Source organism: Poecilia formosa, unplaced genomic scaffold (genome assembly GCF_000485575.1).
Source record: "Poecilia formosa unplaced genomic scaffold, Poecilia_formosa-5.1.2 Scaffold241, whole genome shotgun sequence".
NCBI classification, from domain to species: Eukaryota; Metazoa; Chordata; class Actinopteri; order Cyprinodontiformes; family Poeciliidae; genus Poecilia; species Poecilia formosa.
In genome coordinates, this window is record NW_006800180.1 from 487,991 (window position 1) to 502,160 (window position 14,170).

The 14,170-nt window shown below is 38.2% G+C and overlaps 1 protein-coding gene across 1 annotated transcript; it reads left to right on the forward strand.

Annotated features, from left to right (window-relative positions):
* The first annotated feature begins 274 nt into the window (after positions 1-274).
* On the forward strand, positions 275-13,681 carry manba (mannosidase, beta A, lysosomal). Its single transcript, XM_007569504.2, has 17 exons — positions 275-571; positions 2,405-2,499; positions 2,570-2,675; positions 2,763-2,936; positions 3,898-4,021; positions 4,176-4,345; positions 4,456-4,566; positions 5,192-5,343; positions 5,440-5,557; positions 6,054-6,140; positions 6,280-6,447; positions 7,616-7,834; positions 8,829-8,993; positions 9,694-9,838; positions 9,996-10,141; positions 11,337-11,597; positions 12,616-13,681. The coding sequence occupies exons 1-17, from the start codon at positions 365-367 to the stop codon at positions 12,838-12,840; spliced, it is 2,673 nt and encodes an 890-aa protein (XP_007569566.1). The 5' UTR covers positions 275-364; the 3' UTR covers positions 12,841-13,681.
* The last annotated feature ends 489 nt before the right edge of the window (positions 13,682-14,170 follow it).

Consider the following 14,170-nt stretch of genomic DNA (forward strand, 5'->3'; position numbering starts at 1 on the left):
GGCTAATTTTTCAAGTCCTTGCATACAATTTTTTGGAACTCCTGTTTCTAATTTTAAATGAAAAATGTAATTGTTGCTGTGGAATTATAAAATTTGGTTTTGCACCAGTTTCACTCAACCTACCTAATGCTTTAAATACTGGCAAAATGCTACTTTAAAAAATGTGCGACATTGGTATTGTTTTTTTTTTTTTTTTAACAGAATACCAGTGTGACGGCCTTTTTTGTGTGTGCTTAAAAGAAAACTCGTTTTCGCGCTACTAATATTCATCCGCCGTCAGCTGACCGTCACAGATTTTGTCACGTGACCAACACGGAAGTGCTCTTCATATATCAAACCAGTCATGGGCATGTAAACTACCTCCATGGCGCAGGTTTGGACTTCTTTAAACTGGGGTTTGCTGTGGCTAGTTGTCGGAGTTCTTCCGGCCTTCTCTTCAGGAGAGGAGCAGCGACTGCAGCTGAGTCTGAACGGAAAATGGAGGCTGTCAAACTCCAACGGGTCGCTGCATCTGCCTGCGGAGGTACCTGGCTGCGTTCACTCCGCCCTGCAACGGCAGCAGTACATCCAGGTAGGAAGGAAAATGTTATTTTTATGTACCATGAACTCAAGAGTTAACAGAAAAGCTGTCAGGTCTCCGGCGGAGCGACATCCGTAAACATTTTTGCTAATTTACTAAGCATACGGCTTGTATAGAAAGTTCCGCAGGAATAAAAATCGTTGCTGGTATTTCCTGATGCAATGCAGAATAGTCCCTAAGCTTTAGAGGCAGTATTTACAGTACTTTCCCATATTAGTAATTTAAATTTTTTTAAATTATGTTGAAGAGTTATTGGGATCTTGTTGACCATCAATTTAAATAAATGTGAAAAAGGGGTTTTCATTTAATTCAATTCATTTAAAAATACTCTACCAATCCCAGAGGGAAGTTAAGTATAACTTGTATCATCCAAGTATCTTCAAAGAGCCATTTTGGAATATTGATACAGGAAGGATTCATGTAGCAGTCAGCCTTGGCAGCAAATCTGTGGAGGCCTCTGACTGAAGAATTATAATCTCTTCAATGTCATGACATGCTAGCAACTCATTATCTGGGCAGCAACGATGATAACATGTTCTGGGTGCTGGTGAGGTGGCAAAGCACTACTAATCCATGTTGTTTACTTTTGCCGCCCCTCTTTAAACCTCTGTCTGACCGTATTGTTAGAAAGCCAAACAGAGATACGAACATCATTAGATTTAATAGTAATTTCTAATTGGTAATCCATGACTTTTTGTTGCCTTGATGAGACACGGATACCAAATTATCCCTTGAGAGTTTATACAAAAAAATTTAGCAACCTCTGGTAGAAAACTGAAAATGGATTATTGGTGGTTCTTTTGATTGACTTTCTACACCCAGTTCAATCCCCAGACTATAGAAAATCAGTGAGTTGAGCTGAAGAGAAGAGAGCATGAGATGGAGCACAGGACTCTGGACGATACAGAGGGAAGAGGAACGCTAAAACAAAGAAATCTTGACATGACCTTTGATTAAAAGTTCATCCATAGTCTATACCTGCTAAACCTTGGAGAATCACAAGGGGCCATTTTATGGTGTCAAATTTACACCAGAAGTCGTGGTTTTAATTCACCACAAGCCTGTATTGACTGTCCCCATGCATACATGCACAATTCAGTGACCAGGAGCGCATTGGACACTCAATGCGCGTGTGGAGCGTATTAGTTCACCAGGTAGTCTTACAACATGTGAATGGATTTTTGCTGTATTTTATGGCATTCTAAGCCATAAACAACTGGTGGGGGGTTTTACGTGACATGCTGTAAATATACCGATTTATGGACCACGTGGCTTTCCATACAATGCCCTTGTGGTCACTGAGTTACACCCTCATTGCACATTCAATATGTTACACACACTTTATGATTTAAAAGCAGTGCTCCCTTTGGTGTAAATTTTACGCCATATAGTTTAGACAAACTAATGAACTTAATACTCATGTTTTTGGACTTTGGGAGAGAACCGGAGTACCAGTCCGGGAATTCAACCAGGGTCCGTCCTTCTATTTTTTTTTCTGTGTAATTGTGAGAATATGATGTTGCTTTATAAGCTGAAAATAATTTATTCAGTTCTAGACATAAATACCATTAAACTTAATGTACTAAAGCAGGCATGTGCAATTATTACATCCAAAAAAGCCATTTTTGCTCTCAGTTGGACTAAACAAAACTCATTTAGAGCTCCAAATGTTAAATTACCTTTTAGAAAAATGGCATTGTATAATTTGTCTTACACATATTCTAATTTTGTGCGTGAGTTGCCAAGAAAAATGTTGTTTAAGTTGTAAAATAGTTTTTTGATTGGTGATGTCCAATTAAATCATGTTTTGTTTTTTAATTCTAGGACCCATATTTCAGGTTTAACGATGTTATGTACCGATGGATCGCCCTTGACAACTGGACATATACGACCACATTCACTGCGTCTCCTCAGATACGGTCAGTGTTCTCGTTTGTAATATTGTTGGTTGATTTTTATGACCCGTTTATTTATTCTCCGCTACATCAGGGTCAAACAGAAGGCTCTGCTTGTCTTCGATGGCGTGGACACAGTCGCGTCCGTCTCTCTTAACGGGATCGTCCTGGGGAAGACAGACAACATGTTTCGCAGATATGTGAGTTCGGCTCGAAAGCGGGTCCGGTGTTGATCTGTACCAGTGTACCGTCTCTTTAAAACTCTCTCTCGTTTGTTTGGAGAGCAGGACTTCTCCGTCAGAGATCTGCTGAAAGACGGCGAGAACGTTTTGGAAGTGGCTTTCCTTTCTCCGGTCCTGTACGCCGCGGAGCGGAGGAACGCTCACTCTTCCTACGCCGTCCCTCCTGAATGTCCGCCAGACGTCCAGAAAGGCGAATGTCACGTCAATTTCATTCGAAAAGTAAGAAGGAAATATGCTTTTGCCTTGAATACAAAACGACAAAATTTTGTTTGTAGACAAAAAATTTCAGCCCGTACTTTGTTTTCCTTTCTGTCTGATTGTCTTGAGATTCTCCGTCCGATGTGGGTCTGGACTTCTGACCGGATCATTCTCACGCATGCATCTTTGATGTCGGGCTACAACTAATGGTTATTTAAGTAATCAACTATTCTGACGATTAATCAGATAAAAAGTTAGTGATACAAGATAAGAATACATTAGAAAAAAATCAAATGAAAAAATAATTCCATTCCTTTTTAAAATAAGAGAATAAAAAGATGAAGCTAAAGCTACAAAAAAAGTACTTCAAACATTAGCACGGTGTAGATGTACTGTGTAGTTGGTTGGTAAATTTTTTGTACCAGGTGAACCTAAAACTGTGCGTCTTCACTGATAAGTTACGTTTTTTTTCTATCAAGTCCAAAATATATCTTTTGCACAGTTTTAGCTTAGTTATTGTCTTGTTTTGTTATTTCAGAAAAATGTCAATTTTTTTCCTGTCTGAAAACTCAAGTTGATTAAGCGATTACTAAATTGCTCGACGAATATCTCAATCATCAATTGATCACGATTAATCGTTTAAGCCCTGCTTTGTTGTTTTAATCGTTCCGTTGTATGTTTTCGCTCGTCGTGCGAAACCAGTTTCAAGTCAACTTTTACCAGCTTTCCTGTTCCTGTGAATAAACATCCCAACAGCATGATGCTGCCACCACCGTATTTCACCGTATTCATGCTCTGTTCAAACTGTGTTTATTTCTTTTATCTAAACTTCTTCAATCCACAAGTCGATGCATCGCTGCCTGTTGGTTTATCACCAAAAAAAAAAGGATCCTAAGAATTTCCCTTAAAGTTTGTAGTTCTCACGTGAAAACGTCTCTATTTTCTTTAAAGCTGATCTTCATCTCTGTCTTTTTTAACGCAGGAGCAGAGCTCCTTCAGCTGGGACTGGGGCCCTTCCTTTCCCACCATGGGCCTTTGGAAAGGAGTCCGACTGGAGGCGTTCGACATCCTGCAGCTTGTCCAGCTTTCCTCTCTTCCTCTGTACAGTAAGTTCCATCTGATATCCATCACCGACTCATTTTCTTGCTCAGAACTACGAATAAAAAAAGAGGAAACACGCTTTCAGACATGGGCTGAATCTTAAAGGAATCTCAGAGGACATTAAATGTTCCGGTTTGTTTCTTTGTTCTGCTGGTCCAGATCGCAGCTTGTCTCAGTGGAGGCTGCAGGTGGAGCTTCTGGTTGATGCAGTTCAGTCGTTCCACGGCAAAGTAGAAATCTCCGTATCTGAGCTGAACTCAAAACGAACTGCCCCGACGACGTTCCTCCAGGGAAAGTTCAACTACAGCTTCACCTTAAACATCAACCAGGTACCCCCTCTACAGCGCTGTTGAAGTTTTTAGATTTAAATAATCCCCTTTCTTATCTTTTTTTTTTTTTTAATCCTCTTTTGGGGTTTTTTGTTTCTTGTTTTGTCCAGATCAGAGAGGTGAAGCTCTGGTGGCCCAGTGGACTCGGCGATCAGCCTGCTTACCTGCTCACTGTCAGGGCTTTTCTGGGGACGTTTCTGGTCCTGCACAAAGAATCCAGGGTCAGGCTCTTCCTCTGGTTTTCAGTTTTGCTTGCAGTGCAGCAGGCTGGCATTTACGATCAAACTACCGTCGTGAAAATTTTAGTATGATTACAGGAATTTGGATTTATTGTTACAGTGATAAATTACAATTAATGATGTTTGAAAATGGTTATTATTCCATTTTCTCCTCTGTTTCCTGAAAGCATCAATAAATCCATAAATCTGATTAAATACATTTACTATGTGCAGTTTAGTCATAAAAAACATTTCTTTGTGTAACTAGTGTCCCAGCGAAGCCTATTTAGTGTTTTTATGAGCAGTGTTTGTGCTTTATGGGCTATTTTTTATTAACATGCAGTCTCATCCATACATTTGCCGAAAAAAAGACTGTAAAGAAGTTTTAAATCCTTTTTTATGTCACTTTTATTATCATCACAATAAATATCACAAAATATAAACTTTTAAGTCTGTACCGCCCACCCTTACCTCACACACCCTTCAGGCTTCAAAATCTTAAGTAAATTTCTCACCACAGGTTTATGTTAGAATCGAAGGAAATTTGGCTGCTGGAAGTTATTAGACTTGTAGAATTAACTTAAAATAATAAAAAATGTAATGTCTTCAATTACGATCTCTGTTGCAGGTGTTTTTTCGCACTGTGGAACTCATCCAGGAGCCCATCGCCGGTTCTCCGGGCTTGAGCTTCTATTTCCGCATCAACGGCCGACCCGTTTTCCTTAAAGGATCCAATTGGATCCCAGCTCACTCCTTCCAGGACCAAGTGACACCGGCGAGGTCAGCCGCTCCTTTTCAGAGTTCTACTTAAATAAACTCCTTTTTTTTTTTTTTACATCACATTCTTCCTAAGACCTCGCTTCATTCGTCCTGCAGCTTGAGAAACCTGCTGCAGTCGGCTGTCGACGCTAACATGAACGCGCTGCGGGTCTGGGGAGGAGGAGTGTATGAACAGGACCTGTTCTATGACATCTGCGATGAGCTGGGAGTCATGGTAACGTCTACCAACTGCACAGATTCATCACATCCAGTCAGTAATGAGAAGATGACGTTCAGAAACTGCAGTGTTCAACATCAGAAACAAGAAGCGCAAAACTGAAGCTCAGAAATGAGCTTCAGTTTTGCTATAATTATATAGCAAAACTTATTTTATAATTATAAAAATTATGTCTATAATTATGTAACTGTTTTAAAAACACATCTTAAGTTTTAAATGTACGTAAAATAGCGTGTTAATATTACATAATGTGGGTTTAATCATGACCTAAAAGCCGCTCCCCCCCATCTCTCTGCCCACTTCCTGTCTGATTACTGTCAAATAAACGCCACCAGTTCCCAAAAAACTTCTTAAAGGGGCAGTACTGTGTGTTTTCCACTCACAAAGTGTCATTTTATTGCACAATCAAGAAACCCGTTTACTATAAAAATGGGTTTATATATAAACTACACACATTTCTGAATATTTATAGCATTAAACCATGTGTGTTTAGGTCTGGCAGGACTTCATGTTCGCCTGTGCCATGTATCCCACCGAGGACGACTTCATTCAGACGGTGAGAGAAGAGGTGGTCCAGCAGGTGAGGCAACACGGCGACACAATCCACTTTCCGTTTGTTTCCCGTCTGTAAACGGGAACGTTTGCACGTGGAAATGCAAAGCTGATCAGAGAAACATCCACGCTGTGGACTGATGGCGCTCACTGTTTTTGCTTTTCAGGTGCAGCGCCTGAAGTCGCACCCTTCCATTATTATTTGGAGCGGGAACAATGAAAATGAAGCTGCCTTGGCGACGAACTGGTTCAACATCCCGGCTTCCCTAAAGCCGACATACGTGAAGGATTATGTGACTCTTTATGTGAACAACATCCGGCGGATCGTCCAGCAGGTCAGAGTTTGAGGGGTTATATTTAAGGCCAAATCAAGATCATGAATGTTCTTAAAGGGACGGCCGTGCCAGAACATATTGATAAAACCCAGTAACAGACTGTTAAAATAAAAATAAAAAAAAGAGCTCTGTCTTCTTAAAATTAAATCATTTTGAATAACTTATTACACTGATCCGTCCCTCAAATATTTCACAATGATTTTTATGATGCTGTGCTGTTAATTTAGAAATATTTTAGCAATATTTGAGCTTGTGTATGGTGGTAGATTTATGGAGCCGAATTGGGGCCATAAAGTTTGTTCACAAGAAAAAAAAATGATAGAAAAAGATTTGAAAGTGGAAAAAAAACTTTAAACTGAAACAAAAATCTACTTTGAATCTTAAGTGTAGTTTATTTTTTAGTTTAAAAACTTTTTTCAGTTTCAAATATTTATTTTTATTTCATTTTTTTTTTTTTTTTAATTTATGACCTCAATTTAGCTCTATATAATGTGACTTTTTGCTATGGTATCGATCACAGACTATAACTTAACATCAATTAGTAGATATAAGAAACACTGCCACCTGCAGGTGGGAGTTGACATCAAATAAACCCGATGTTTTTGAAAAATTTTGCTGAAAATTTGCAATAAACACAATTATGAATTGGCACAAAATATGTGGAGATTTGTTGATTTTGCATGAATTTTCCACGATCACAGAATTATGAAAAACTTGGACTGTGGATTTCCTTCATAAAACCTGCTAAGCGTTAACTACGAACCTAGCTTAATCTGTCTTTACTGTAACTGTTAGTTGTAAAGACAACCCTAAACCCTATTTAAAAAAAAAAGAAAAAAAGATGTTTAGCCTGGTGGCCCACCAGGCTTATAATACACTAGGAGAAACGTTCGACTGATTGATGTGATTTGGTAGCAAACTTATCAAAATTGTTGAACATCAATGTGACTTGATTGATATTATTTAAGCACACAACTCTTTTCTTGAAGGATTAATTTATGGGTCCCACTGAAATGTAGAGGGCCAGATAAAAAGCCACGGCGACCTGGTTTTGGTCCCTGAACCTTGAGTTTGACACATGGTTGAGATTTGAAAGTGTTAATAGGGGGATTTTTTTTTTTTTTTAAACTTTGAGAAAATCATATTTAACAACATATATCCACTCCAGGAGGACCCAAGTCGTCCGTTTCTCGTCTCCAGTCCGACCAACGGGGCTGAATCGGAGCAGGAGGGCTGGGTGGCCGCGAACCCGTATGACCCCCACTACGGAGACGTTCACTTCTACAGCTACTTCCTGGACTGCTGGGACTGGAAAACGTTCCCACGTACGCGCTTTGCCTCCGAGTACGGCTTCCAGTCCTGGCCGTCTTTCTCCACTCTGCAGCCGGTAATTCAACAGAAGTGTTTTGTTCAACGTTTTCAGAAAATTTAATGGGTTTTTTGAGGATTTTTTGCTAGACCAATTCAAACCAGCACATAATTGTGGATTGAAAATAAACTGTATGCACTATTTTCAAAAATCTGTCAGGCTTGTTGTTTCTTTCGTGCATTCCATAAATTTAGCCTTTAATGGAAATAAAGTCATCGTTGATAGTTAACCATAAAAATTCCTATTTTATTTAGAGATAAAAGGGTATACGAGGCTAAATACAAATACAGGCCACACTTTTCATATCATTTGTAAAAAAATTTGAAATGTATGTATCAGTTTTTGTCCTCTGCAACATTGTGTGCTATTTTGTCGTGGTTTTCCACATCGTATCTAACTAAAATATGTTGGAGTGGTTGTAACGGGGCGAAATGTTTTCTAATTCCACCTGAATATAAGATACAAAGTTAAAGATATAAATCTGACCACAGGGAGAGGAAGGAGGCGTAGAAATGATCAGATCTGAACTTGTAAATCTCATTTATTGGTGCGTAAAAAGTTTGAAAAAACAAAATCTTACCAAATATTTTTGATCTAGGTTGTAACACACTTGAAATCAAACAAAAGTAAATTACAAGTAACTTTTCAACAAAATCTAAGAGCTTGTTTTAACTCAATAATTATTTGATATTGATTTCAAAATGTACATTTTAGCATTTTATAAGTAAAATAATCTGCCAGTGAAACTAGAACTTTTTAAAAGTAAATGTTAAGTAATTATTGACTTAAAACAAGTTTCTGTGTCTTACAGAAAAATTACTTGCAAATTTGTTTTGTTTTATTTGAACTATTAAGATATTTGCACTAAAAACTAGACCAAAAACACTTGGTAAGATTTTGCGTCTTTGCAGTTCGCCCTCTGAATTTTTAGATTATGAGAAATAAGAACCGACCTGGTCTTCCATATTCATTTTTCACAGTTTGAATCTTTTTCCTGTTGCCGTGTTTTCAGGTTTCTGTGCAAGACGACTGGAGCTACAGCAGCAATTTCTCTTCCCACCGTCAGCATCACGAAGACGGGAACCACCTGATGTTGCAGCAGGCCGCTCTTCACTTTATCCTGCCGAACTCCACGTTTCCCCTGAAGAGATTTACAGACACTCTGTACGTCACTCAGGTAAACCTCTCAACACACCTGGTGTCCTACGCATTCAAAGATGTACGGAAATTATAGTTTAAATTCATATTTTCATCTCTTTTACAATTTTTTTCTTGTTTTTTTTTTATAGCTTCGTGGGGGTTTTGCTGTAGTGGATATACAAGGGAAATGTCCATATAAAATATCAATCTGTCATTAATCCCTTTAACGCCTAACGTCTCATTTTTGATACGATTATTTCTTTAACAAAATATTTTCCTAAAACAATCTGCTGCATCGCGTAAACATGTTATGTATAGAAATATATAAATATGTAATATGCTTCTTAAATTGTTAAAAGTTGTGAATGCTTTTTAAGTATCATTTAATATTAGTTTTATTGTGATTATGGAAGTTATTTTTGGTTATGACAATGAAACAAACGCAGAACCCTGACGTATCAATTATGCTACAAAAAAATTTAGAAAACAAGCCGATGAGTCAAAAACTGTTTAATGAAACACAATGAAAACATAATTTTAAAAACATCTGAATTTATGATAAATGTTTAACAGACTTTAAAGGGTAAACATATAACGAAATGAAAGTTATTAAAAACAACCTTGAATATGTTTAAACCTTATGTTTAATTGAAATATGTTGTGATTTATTTCAATAATAAAAATGTGATTTCAGTAATCTGTCTTGTCATCTCCGTTGTGTCTTGATTGTTGCGCAGGTCATGCAGGCCGAGTGCGTGAAGACGCAGACAGAGTTTTACCGGAGGAGTCGAAGTGAAATCATTGAGGGCAAAGGTCACACAATGGGCGCCCTCTACTGGCAGCTCAACGACATCTGGCAGGCGCCGTCCTGGTCATCAATCGGTGCGTGAACCTCTATTTGGAATACCTTGTTTTTACTCTTTTGCAACTCTGTTTACATTTTTCGACCAACATTTTTCTGACTGTTATCTTAATGGTTTCAAGGAGACCAGTTGAACTTGCGAGGCAACACTGCGGGTTTTGCTTTCTCTTTGTGCAGAGTTCGGTGGGAAGTGGAAAATGTTGCACCACTTTGCTCAGAACTTCTTCGCCGCCGTCCTTCCTGTGGGTTTCGAAGATGACGACGACACGCTGTTGGTCTACGCCGTCTCTGATCTGAGTCATGACCTGGAGCTCAGAGCTGTGGTTAGCTTCGACTCGTACACCTTTGAAATGAGTTAAACATAAAAACTAACACATTTTTAGGTGATACTTTCCAAAAAGTATCAGTGACACATAACTGTGAAGAGGAGAGAGACAAGTAGGCAGAGACTGTTTTATGATATTTTCTCATTAAGAAGAAAAGCAAAAATCCCTCCAGTTGAATTAAACCTTTGATTTCAGTTAAAGGAAATGAAATGTCCAGTTTATTTACAAATTAAAGAGAGCTTGAATCTTATTTATCATTTGATTAAATACATTTTTGAACCTTAATGTAAAAACAAAAATATAACACAAAATTTCAGTTTTGGACATTTCATACCGGACTTTTTCGTAGCTCCTTAAAGTTCATATGTCAGTTTCTTCTCACCATGGCGACAGTTTGTAATCGCTTTCGCAGCCTGTGGTTTTAACTCATAGCTAATAGCCTGCTCATTTTCTGCTGTAAGGAAATTTAGTGTTTGACTTGAGCAAACATGATCTATAAGGTATAGTTTGGTTTGATCAGGAGTTTATTATCTCTGTTTTCTGATGATTTTGTGGCTCAGTTAGGGTTGAGAATCTCTAGGTGATTCAGAAGGATACGACGCCATTTTGAATTTAGTTCAACAATAAAACTGAGGATACCTCAAATTAAAAACAATCCATTTAAAAATCATTACCATCATAGAGCTAGAGCAGTAGCATTTCATCAAACTTCCCTTTATAAAGACTTTAAACCATTGGAGTGATGAGGTGTAAAGTTTTACAAGGTTTGAAATCATAATGAGAAATTTTAAACAAAATATACTTTGTGTAGTTTATGCCATGAGGAATAAACTAAACATTTATAGATTTTTTTGTAAAAAAGGTACAAAAGTACAAAAAAAAACTCTTTATGTATTTATAGGGCATCTAATAGGACCATAATGCCTAGTAATTTTTTAAGATGTGTATTTTTCAGAATATTTGCACATTTATTTTATTTTATTTGTATCTTTTTATGGATTTAGTCTATTACTGCTTTCAGAGTCTTGATTGTTTTTTTTTCTTAATGTAAACCACTGTCAACATGTCTTGATTTTTTTCTTTATCAGTCACAAATCAGCAGAAACTGTTTGTTTTTTTTCGTGTGTGTGTGTGTGTGTGTGTTTGTGTGTGTGTGTGTGTGTTTGTGTGCGTGTTTGTGTGTGTGTGTCAGGTCACAGTGTACTCCTGGGCTGACCTGGACTCTGTTTGCACATTGACATCAAGCCCGCTGCTGGTATCTGGAGGCAGCGCCGGCGTCATTTACAAACAGTCTGTTGCCGCCCTGCTGGCCGGGTGCGGTCACTGCACCCGCCTCACCTGCCTGCTCACCTTCCACCTACAAGATGAAGACGGGGTGCAGCACGGCCCAACCAACCGCCACTTCCTCTGCTCACCCAAAGACGCCGTGGGGCTTCAGAGACCCAACATTACTGTAACTAGATATCCTAAATTCATTTTAGACACATAATAGATTATATAATCCACAATGTTTTGTGATTTGTTTTTTAATTGTTTTGTAAACTCCTTATCTGCCAGTTCCTATTTTAGCCGTTTCCTTTTTCTTTTTAACATCTTTAAGTAGCAAAGAAATGTTTTTTTTTCCCCTCTGGCAAAGGTGAAAACTTAACAGACCTAACTACATTTTTATTGTAAAGTAAACACAAAGACTTCCTCAGAAACAACCCCAGGTTTCAAAACTTCACCTCTGCATCATTGAAATTTTGATAATCCAGACAAATCCCTCAGACCGTGTCTGTACTAACAATCGAAACATCACGATAGTTATTATGACATGAATAAACACTGTGTGGAGAAAATAGCTGTGATTTATGGTTACTTGTTAGACAGATAAATCATTCATTCAATGATCGTAACATTAAAGTATATCATAGCTGACATAATGCAGAGATTCATCAATGCTACACAGCTCCGCAGTTAAACTCCTTTTTAACATTTTAAATGAAAAAATAAAGTAATTAGCATTTTAAAAATTTTAAATGGAATGGTTAGGACTATTAGCATGATTGGCATTGCTAATAGCATTTACCTGTATGTTTTCCTGTACAGTGAGTTGACTCTTCAGTTGACTGAGATTTCTGAACGTTTCCCAACACTTCCTACTTCACCACATTCCTCGACCTACGTTTGGTCTCCTCAAAATGATGAAACGCAGCAACTTAACAGTAGAAGTTCACCTTCCTGTTAGCTGCGACGTCGAACTCTCCTGAATAAACAGCCGCCACAGATTTCTGGAAGTTGGTTTCCTTTCTAGAAGCTTCTAAACTGTTTGTGTTTGGTTTTGAAAACCAAAAGTACCTAAAAGGAAAACAACTGAGACTTCTCTATTCATGGTTATATCTACCACACAGATGAGCGACTGCTTATCTTTAACTTTTCAAGTGTTAGTTGATTTATTTTTGTTTTGTTTTGTTTTTTTCTTCCTCTGCCAGGCGAAGGTTCAGGAGGACGAGTCGGGCTTCACGGTTAGCCTCCACTCCGCCGCCGTGGCTCCTTTCGTCTGGCTCGACGTGGGAAACATCCCCGGTCGCTTCAGCTCCAACGGCTTCCTGATGGTTACAAGAAACACAACCGTCAAGTTTGTTGCCTGGCGCCCCACCAGTGTGGGAGAACTGTCCGGATCGCTCACAGTCACAACGTTAACGGACATTTACTGATCCGAGACCTGCCGGTTGAAGTGGATGTTTTAGATCCTTTGTTGCCACCTTCTGTTTTAAGATGTTTCACACTTGTGGGACTTTTGATGCTTCCCATCAGGAATTTTTTTGTTTCCTAAGCCTACTGAAACAACAAAGATAGGATTATTAGTATTTGCTGCTTTTGAAACAGGGTGAGGTCCTGCATGTGCTGAGCAGCTGAGTATCTCAGGGATGTGAAATTTTTACAGTACATGAAGCATTCATACTCCCAGAATTTGTCAGGAGTGCCACAATGCAGAATAACTTGCTTTTTTGTTTTTGCTTGATTTTGCACATTTTTTGTCATATCGGACTCTGATGCTTCCCACCAGGATTGTTTTGTACCACAGACATTTGACAATTAAATGTAATGATCATAAAAGTAGCTGCGTTACAAATGTGCCCAAAACTTTGTCGATATTTCCACCAATGTAAGAACAACACAATTTCGCAATTATGCAAGACATGCAATGAAAATCACGTGAGTAAGTTTGTTCTCGTAAGAAGCCGCTGCACCATCATGGCCTTACTACTTCCTGTTATTTTCTTCTTACGGGATTTGCGGCAACATCCGGTTGTCAATCATGTGCCTCGTATTTTCATTGCGGTTTTGCGACATAAACCAATTTCGCCTAAAACCACCTCATCCTAGATTTAAACTTTTTTTTAAACTATTTTTTTTCGAAATTGTGTCCATTAAGCAAACTTATTGTTGATACGTCAAATTATATTTCAATATATAAATTATACAGTCAATGGAAGCACAGCTAGCGTTGTTACTTTTTCCTGATGTTTTCACAATAAAAATCTATCCAATCATTCTTTGCCTATATACACTTGTTGATAACATTAATATTCTGCTATCGGTCAGTTTTAAAGTGAATTTGACTTTTTGAACTCGTCCTCAGTTGCTGCTTTAGCAACTGCAGCAAAATACTTTAAAATGTAGTTGAGGCCTCGTGTTGACATTGTGTTGCTCAAACAGAGTGACCTGGTAGAAGGGCATCGCTGGGACACGGTGATTCACACATGATGCACTCATTCTCTTCAAGCTGCTAGTAACCAGTTAATTATAGATGTTATTAAGGTAGAGGACACTTTTAATCAGTTCCTGTAAGGACTATTTATTTATTTTTAGATTTTTACACACCCATTCCCAGCTTGACGCCAGAGTGGCTTCAGTCGGTCAGGAAGGTAAACATGTCACAGATAGCGGTGAGGGAGTGACAACCACGTGACTTTAACTGATCTCTAACTCAGAATGCGGTAACATTTTCAGCTTTTTTTTTTTTTTTTTGTTGGCTTTTTT

What these genes read in the sequence shown, in the direction of transcription:
- manba (XM_007569504.2), top strand. Translation starts at nt 365, where the DNA reads ATGGCGCAGGTTTGGACTTCTTTAAACTGGGGTTTGCTGTGGCTAGTT. An exon ending in CTTTCTCCACTCTGCAGCCG is followed by an intron (nt 7,835 to 8,828) that starts GTAATTCAACAG and finishes CCGTGTTTTCAG; the next exon opens with GTTTCTGTGCAAGACGACTG. An exon ending in TTCAGAGACCCAACATTACT is followed by an intron (nt 11,598 to 12,615) that starts GTAACTAGATAT and finishes TTCCTCTGCCAG; the next exon opens with GCGAAGGTTCAGGAGGACGA.